General features: G+C 58.2%; 1 protein-coding gene across 2 annotated transcripts; it reads right to left on the reverse strand.

The window, feature by feature from the left end:
- Nucleotides 1-396: 396 nt before the first annotated feature.
- SPIB (Spi-B transcription factor) lies at nt 397-7,957 on the reverse strand. Of its 2 annotated transcripts, XM_026488250.4 has the most exons (6): nt 7,929-7,957; nt 6,909-6,936; nt 4,992-5,064; nt 4,491-4,705; nt 3,959-4,112; nt 397-2,754 (listed from the first exon to the last, which is right to left on the reverse strand). In XM_026488250.4, exons 1-6 carry the CDS (start codon nt 7,949-7,951, stop codon nt 2,456-2,458), a joined length of 792 nt encoding a protein of 263 aa, XP_026344035.1. In that variant the 5' UTR covers nt 7,952-7,957; the 3' UTR covers nt 397-2,455. The 2 variants fall into 2 exon arrangements, with proteins under 2 accessions (XP_026344035.1, XP_057170565.1); XM_057314582.1 differs by lacking the exons at nt 4,491-4,705; nt 6,909-6,936; nt 7,929-7,957 and having other exon boundaries at nt 2,007-2,754; nt 4,992-5,057.
- Between the last annotated feature and the right edge of the window lie 437 nt (nt 7,958-8,394).

The following is an 8,394-nucleotide window of genomic DNA, read 5'->3' on the forward strand; positions in this document are numbered from 1 at the left end:
GCCTGTGTGATATCACGTGTTGCCAGGCAGACTGCCACACAGCTTCCCCGGGCGCAGCTAGGCGATGTAGCGGCGGGAGCCAGAGGGCGACGCTGCCACCAGAAGCCTCCCGCCCTGCCTGCCTGCCCGAGTGCTGTATCCAGAGAGAGGGGGGCAGACATAGAGAAGACAGAAATTCAGGAGGAGGATCAGAGACCTTGATGGAAAGGGAAGCAGGGAGACGGTGGGGAAGAGAGGGAGGGCTGGCTCAGCCGGAAGAACAGGCGACTCCTGATCTCGGGGTTGAGTTGGAGCCCCGTTGGGTGTAGAGATTGCTTAAAAATAAAAATAAGAAAATCTTTATAAAAAAGAGAGAGACAATAATTGAACCGAACCAGCAGTGCCTGCATCTGAAGCCCTTTACCGCGGCCTTCAAAGTTCAGCCTGGTGCGGCCTCTTCCATCTCCTGTCTTGTGGTCCGCCTGGCTGCGGCTGCAGTGTCTCGGAAGGTCAGCAGGCCTGGGCTGACAGACGGCATTGCCGTCCCTAACAAAGGGACCTAGGAAGTTTGTCTACCTTGATTTGTTTTGTTTTATTTTATTTTATTTTATTCCACACTTGGGGGTGATGATGATAGTTTTTGCAAAAAGTACCTCATTTGCAAGAGGAGGCCCTGGGGACATTTTGTCCCTGGCACTCCCTTCCCACCCTGCCCCCATTCCAGGGTGAGGGTATGTGTGCTGTCCTTTGGAGGGCAGGTCCCAGCATGGGCTCTGCTACCAGCAGCTGTGTGCCCCATAAGGACCTCTTCCCTCTCTGGCTCCTTGAAGCTCCTTCCTTGTCCTCCTCCTCCTGGACTTCAATGAATGGGTGGTGGGGTAGATTTCCAGAAGATGTATCAAAGGCTCAGCAGGGCTGCAAGGGACTTTTTCTATCTTCCTCCTCCTCCTCCTCTCCCCTTTCACAGAAGGGACAAACTGAGGCCCAGAAGCAGCAAGTCTTTCAGCCTAGATCCCCCAGCCACGAAGGCCCAAGGACCTGGGACTCTGACATCTTAGCCCACAGTCTGTGACACTTCCACAGGGTTCGAATCAGAGCTCCCATGGTGAACCCAAGCTTCACCTCCGTGGGTTCACACCAGGGTCGAAATACAAATGGTTGGGGGCCAACAGGCGACTGAGAGAAGCCACTGGGGTCTGACAGCCAGGGGCAGGGGGGACTGGGGCAGACTGGAGAACAGGTGCCCTGATAGGAGTGGCTGCCATGCTCCTCCAGCCTCTCTGCACCGTGAAGCTGCCCGCCTTTGCTGGATTGTGCAAAGTTTGAAGTGAAGGAGTATGCAAAATCTCCCTCACTGCGGCAGTGAGCTGAAGAAGGACCCACCACCAGAGATCTGATTTGCCCCAAAGGGAGCTGGAGGGGTGGAGGTACCAATGTGAGACCTCTGGTTAAAGATGACATGGGAGGGCTGCCTGCCAAGATCACCCAGAAATCGGCGGACTGGCCAGAATGATCCCTAGCTTGGCCTTACAGAGGGCACCCCAGGAAGGGGAGGGTCCCTGTGTGAACTCAGGTCTGCTGATGGGGTCCCCAAAGGGGCATGGCAGATATGGGATCCCAGGGAAGCCCCAGATGTGACTGGAAGGATCCACAGACAAGGGTATCCCAGAGGCGGCCTGGACAAGACAGGGTTCACTGAGGTCCCCCTAGACCTGACAAGGGTGTTTTTAGACATGGCCAAAGGATCTCAGAGGCACCCTAGATGTGACTGGAGAATTCCAGACACACACACAAAAGTGATAGCACAGTGCTTCCAGAGAACTGGGGGATCTCAGGATGACAAACGTATCTGGGGGAATAGGACAAGAGAGTCACAGATGGGCACAGAGATCTGAGACATGATAAAGGGTTTCCAGGAGGCCCCAGACATAAGTAGGAGATCTCAGATCTGACAGGAGAGTGTGAGACATGAGAAGGGGATCCCAGAGAGACGCCCCCCCCCCCCCCCAGCTGGACAGGGCTTAGGGTTGCAGGCAGCAAACCCCTCCCTGTGTGATGATCTGTGGGCTCACCCTCCCCAGATGAGATTAAGGAATCGCAGCCACACAAGGGAGCTCAGAGAGATCCCAGGCTTGGCCGGACCATCTCAGACACCACAAGGGGATCCCAAAGAAACTCTTGGGATTCTGGAAGCAATGGTCCTACCCACCCCCTCCGCAGAGACACATAGTATAGTCCTCTATGGGTTCTGTGACCCAAGACATGAGGATCCTGGGGATCCGGAACATGACAAGGAAATCCCAGAGGGGCCCCAGCCACGGTGGGAGGGGGGCGTCCCAGAGGGGCCCTGGGCAGGGCTTAGGGATTATGGCAGCCCCCCGTCCCCGCAGTGTGGGGAATCCACGGGTCCTGTGACCTAGGGTGTGGGGACGCCAACGTGACGCAGACGTGGAGCCCCTGAGAGCCCGCCCTGGGCTCAGGCCCGGCGGGCGGCGGGCAGCAGCGCACTGTCAAACTGGTAGGTGAGCTTGCGCTTGACCTTGCGGATCTCGCCGGTCTTGGCGTAGTTGCGCAGGGCGCGCGCCAGCTTCTGGTAGGTCATGCGCTTGCGGTTGCCCTTCTGCTGACCCCAGCGGCGCGCCAGGAGCTCCTTGTGCTTGGACGAGAACTGGAAGACCCCGGCGCCCGGCTCCACCCACCACACGCAGTCGCGCATGTCTCCGCGCGTCAGCAGCCCCAGCAGAAACTGGTACAGGCGGAGTTTCTTGCGGGCCCCTGCGGTGGTTGGGGACGCGTTAGGGGAGGTGGCCTCTGGGCGCCGCCCCCACCCCGCCCCCACCCGCTCCCCCTCCCCAGGCCCCCGGGGCCCCCAGCAAGCCGCAGTCTCCACGCGGAGAGCACTGGGGCGAGGGAGGTGGCATCCGCGTGGCTCGGTCTTGTGCCATCAGCACCCCCATCGGAGGCAAGCCCCCTCCTCCCTGAAGCTGTTACCCCGGAGCTCCCCCCGCCCCTCGCTTTATCTTCCGGGATGTGCGTCTGTCCTCTGCTCTGCGGGCGGCAGCACGAAGTAATCCGTAACTGCCCCGCATGGGGTTGGAGGGGCCTGTGAAATGGGCTGCCAGGGCTCCTCAGAGGCTCATAACAGGGCGCTGAGTGGCCGTGAAGAGATCTGGAGTGGGTTTGAATCCGCCTAGCCATTTCTCAGCCCCAGAGGGACTGGGATCCTGGAAGGATCAGGGGGTCTGACTCTTGGGCTCCTACCAGCAGCGAGGGGCCTGCGAAGCCAGAGAGGGGCTGTTCATAGCAGGGCATCAGATGCAGGAACCCCACGTCTGCCCGTTTCCCAGCAGTGACCTTGAGGTGGCCTCTGCTCCGCTATAAATGAGGGTGTGTGTGTGTATGTGTGTGTGTGTGTGTGTGTGTGTGCGCGCGCGCGTGACTTTTACAAAACTTTGTGAAGCACTCTGTTCTAGGCATTTCAGTTAGGAGCTCCTTTCATCTTCATCAGAACACCAGGAGTTGGGGCTGCGGCTGCTGCCTGTCGTACAGATGGGAAACCCAGAGCCAGGTAGGGAAAGTGACTCATGGCCGTAACTGCCCAGGAGTTGAGCATACTGCGTGTCAGGCACATGGGCGGAAACAGGGGTCCTATGGACCGGTGTTGACATGGTTATGTCTGTTGCTATTGAGTCAGTAAGAGTGGAGACTAACTGATTGTCCACTCTGCCAGGCACGGCTCTCATTTACCCATACTGTCCCACCTAATCCCCCCCACACCAGTAAGAGACACTTACTGTCATCCCCATTGTAGATAGGACACTCAGGCAAAGAGAGGTAGAGTCCTTTGCCCCAGGTCACACAGGGAACCGCCCTCAGCACTGGCGTATACAGTAGGCGCAGTAGGCGCTTGAGAAGCCATGGTTCCTTTAGCCCCTCGCCCATCTCCATTTGCAGCCCCACCCCACCAGCTCCTCCGTACCTGCCTCAGACGCCCTTCCCTCCGGGCCAGCCATGAGGGCCTCCTCCGACTCCTCGCTGTCTGAAACTTCCAGTGTGGGGCTGTCCAGCAGGAGATCTTCCTCCTCCGACAGCACAGGGCTGGGGTATGGGGCATACGCCGGGGGGCCCATGGTCTGCAAAAGGTCAGGATCACCTGCAGTCCAGGGACCTGCACCCCTCCCTCCTTCTGCTCTCTTCCCTCAGCTTCCTCCTCCTGGGTCCCCACTGTGGCCCTCCCCACTGTCTTTACAGCCTGCACTCTGGCCTCGGTTCAGATCTCCATGGCATGACCAAGGGATGCCCAGGCCCCCTCCCTGAAAGCCTGCCCGACACCGATCATGGCCTTCTATGCTGCCCCTTGCCTAACATCCATGCCTCTGTCGGCTGGTCCATGCAATGGAGTGAAAACGGTTCTTAATCTCAGACGGCTGACGGAGGCTTTCGCACGCTGCCTGGCATCTAGTAAATCTCGATCAAATGATGGGGATGTTAATTGTGTCCCTGCCCCTCACCTGGCTGGTGAAGTCCTCCGTGGGGTACGCTGGGAAGCTGGGCCCTGGGGCCTCTAGGCTGGGGGCCGGGTCGAGGCTCCCCACGGGGCTGTAGGTCGAGGGTCCATAACAGAGCTGGACACCCTGGGGGTGGCTGAAGGTAGCCACAGCCGGGTTGAAGGCTTCATAGGAGGCAGCCGGGACAGCTGGACTGAGGTCCCAGCCCCACAGGGAGTCTGGGGGAGGGCGGGAGGGCGCAGAGTCAGAAGCCAGGTCTGGCCTCAGCCCCTCCCACTTGAAGCCCCCAGCACAGAGAGGCCATTGTGGGCCTTGCAAATCTCTGGCCCCAGAATTTGCATGGGCAAGAGGGTGGGTGGCAGAGGAAAGGGGTGGAGGTCTGGAGACCTGGGCTAACCTTATCCTGCTGAACTAGGTGACATCCTCCCCTGGGACTCAGCTCCCCCATCTGTGAAATGGGCCCAAGGTCCAGGTCAGGAGTTTGGCTAGGGCAGGCCCACTCACCAGAAGCCCCCTCTGAGTCGGGGTAGCTGGGGTGTTTGCAGCTGTCCAGGTCATAGAAGACGCCATCTGGGTACTAATGGGGTAGGGGAGGAAGGGGAATTATCCCAGGCTTCGGGGAGCCCCCACCTCCGTCCTGGGCCAGCAGGAGGATTCTGACAGGGACAGGGGAGAAGAGGGGAGGGCTGGGAGAAGGAAAGAAAGAGACACAGAGACCAGGCGCCAGAGACAGGGGCAAAGAGAGAGACATACAGAGATACCGGAAGAGGAGACACACACAACACAGCAGGAACACACAACACACACAGAATGAAAGACACAAGCAGAGACCCACATAAACCCCGAGACCCAGGGTCCCAGAGAGGGACCCAGCAGCCAGCCCCTGCTAAGACCGAGGGTTCCCAGGAAGGTGTGGGGAGGGTGTGGAAGAATTCCCCCAGGCTCACCTGTCCCAGGGGTGGAAGTGTTTTTACAGAGGCAAAGAAAGTCTCAAGGCTCCTTTTATCCACTTCGGATCGCTTCGCTCTACCCCAAGAATCGTGTTGCTTTAGCAATCATGGTAAAGGCCAAGGCTAGACATCCGGGTGTCCCAGCAGCCTTACTCCCAGGTAGTCCGCCAAGGGACTGAAAACAGGTCCACAAAGGAGCCTTGTTCGAGAACAATCAGAGCAGCTTTCCTAATAGCCCCAAGTGAGAAACAGCCCATGGACAGGAGAATGGATAAACTGGTGGTGTTGGGGTGTGTGTGTGGGGGGGTGTCCTACAGCCGAGAACTATACAGCAAGGAAAAAGAACCAAGCCCGGAGCATCTGACTGGGGGGCAGTAGAGCATGTAACTCTTTTTTTTTTTTTTTAAAGATTTTATTTATTTATTTGACAGAGAGAGAGACAGCCAGCGAGAGAGGGAACACAAGCAGGGGGAGTGGGAGAGGAAGAAGCGGGCTCATAGCAGAGGAGCCTGATGTGGGGCTCGATCCCACAACGCCGGGATCACGCCCTGAGCTGAAGGCAGACGCTTAACCGCTGTGCCACCCAGGCGCCCCGAGCACGTAACTCTTGATCTTGGGTTGTGAGTTCAAGCCCCACGATGGGATGGGGATAGAGAGTTTACTTAAAAACAACAACAAAACAATGCCTGATACACGCAGAATGTTGATGAAGGGAGCCAGACCCAAAAAGGGACATCCGGCATGATGCACTTCATCAAGGTCAAAACCGGGCAAAACGAATCCGTGTTGGAAAAGATCCCCAGGGGGAGGGGTGGTTATTGATTAGGAATCTTCCAGAGGAATGGAAATGTTCTCTGTCGCTCTGGTTAGCTGTTACACAGGTGTGCGCATAATGCGAAATGTCATTGGGCTGCTTCAAGATCTGCCGCTTTGCCGACTTGTAGGTTACACCTCCATTTTTTTTTTTTTTAAAGCAAAAAACTTGTCAAGCTGGAGGAAGGTGGGACATGCTGGAGGTGGGGCGTGCGGGGGGTTCTTTCAAGCCCATAAGTGAGTGAGGTTTTGGTTCTTGGACGGGGTTGTGGGTTCCGGGTAGTGAGTATAGTATCCTGTCTGAACTATTATAGACTACGCTTTTGAAAATACAATTTAGCAAAGAAGAGAAGGAAAGAAGGAATAGATAGGTTTGTTGAATGTTGGGGTGGGCAGAGGAAGAGACACAAAGCCAAAGACACAAGGACCCCCATCCCTCCCCATGCCAGGAAGTGGACCCAGAGCCTGAGAGCTGGCAAGAGACGGCAGAGAAAGTTCCATGAAGGGGATGGGGCAGGTGAGGTGGAGGGTGCTGGCGGGAGATATGGAGGGAGAGTCAGAAAGACAAAGTGACAGGAAGGAGTGGAAGGGGAAACTGAGGCGGGGGGGTCAAGGTGGGCCATGTGGGTCCCCCCCCACCCCCAGGGCCCCGACTCACCAGACAGCTGAAGTGTGGCCCGTCAAGCCTGGAGGGGGAGAGACACAGGGGCATGTCAGGGGTGCCTTCAGCCACCTGAGTCTCAGGGTGGTTGGGAGCTGATGGGGGGGCGGGGGGAGGTGGCTGCAGCTGTGACCACCGCAGCTCTTCTGCTGTGTGTCCTTGGGTGAGACCAGCCCCACCACACTCGAGCGGGACAGGAAGTAGGGGGTGGGGGGACAGGCAAATGTCCCCCCTCCCCTGGGATTTGCATAGACAGAGGCTGGTTGGGGGGCAGGGAAAGTGAGGGAGAGAAAGTCCCTGGAGAGGCGGTGTGGGCGCCGGTGGGCTGGTGGGGGCAGGGAGGGGGCCTCCGTCCGTGAGTTGGTTAAATGGGTCCACCTTGGACCAGAGGAGAGATGGAGAGCTTCCAGGCAGGGATGGGAAAGAGGAGATGCGAGAGAAGGGAAGGGAGGAAAGCGTGAAGAGAGACATTCACCGATGTAGGAAGTGGTTATGAATCCCAGAGATGGGCAGATGGGGCCAGGGGACAGACAGGGAGACAGCAGGAGAGAGCAGACGGACAGACAGAGGAAGAACTGGAAAGAGACGGGGACAAAGACACAGAGACAGAGAGGGAGCAAGAGGCAGAGAATAGAGCCCCAGAAACAAGAACGATGTGGCGAGCAACAGAGTGGGGTAACAAGTAAGCAAGCCAGAGGTCCGGTGAGGCTGGGGTGGGGGTGGGGGGCGGAGGACAGACAGGCCTGGAGGGCCACCTGGGAGAGGCCGTCAGCAGGAGGCGAGACAGGCAAGCATCCCAAGGAGAGCTTTTCCAAGTCCGAGAGAGACAGGGATAGGGTGGAGAAAGGAAGCCGAGATAGAAGAGAAAAGCAGTCTAGAAGGGGCAAAGGCAGCGTGGACCCCCTCCCTCCCAGCCCCCTGCCCCCTGGGTAGGGCAGACCACCACCCCTGAGGGAGGCCTGGCAGAGGGGCCTAAGTGCAGGGTGACTCTCCTTCCTTTAGGGAACCCCCACTTACTGTGCAGCCTCCAGGGCGAGCATGGTGGTGCTGGGCCGGGTTTGCTGCCTGCTGCAGCCACCACCCCTATTTATACCTTGGCCCAGCCCCCTGGGGGGGGCAGGGGTGCCGGCTGGCCTGCACAGAGCACAGCCCTCCTCGAAAATCCCCTCGGGGAGGGTCAGGGGAGGGGGCTGTATTGCACAACCCCTTGGTCACGTGGTAGAGAGGGCAGGCCCAGGGGCCATCAGGATTTGGGGATCCCCACAGTAGGGGTGAGAATGGGGGGCTGACCGGGTGATGGGAGAGAAACTAGATTCGGGGAGACCTTATGGAAGTAGGAAAGCCAAGGGGTCCTGTGGTCAGTGAAGTGGGGGTCAGAAATCATGGCGGGGGGCTCTGGACCCAGGCCCAGGAACCAAAGGGGGAGTGGGTTGCTGGGGATGAGGGGCACATGACATCGAGGGGCAGAAAATCAAGCACCAAT

Source organism: Ursus arctos, unplaced genomic scaffold (assembly GCF_023065955.2).
Source record: "Ursus arctos isolate Adak ecotype North America unplaced genomic scaffold, UrsArc2.0 scaffold_19, whole genome shotgun sequence".
NCBI lineage: Eukaryota > Metazoa > Chordata > Mammalia > Carnivora > Ursidae > Ursus > Ursus arctos.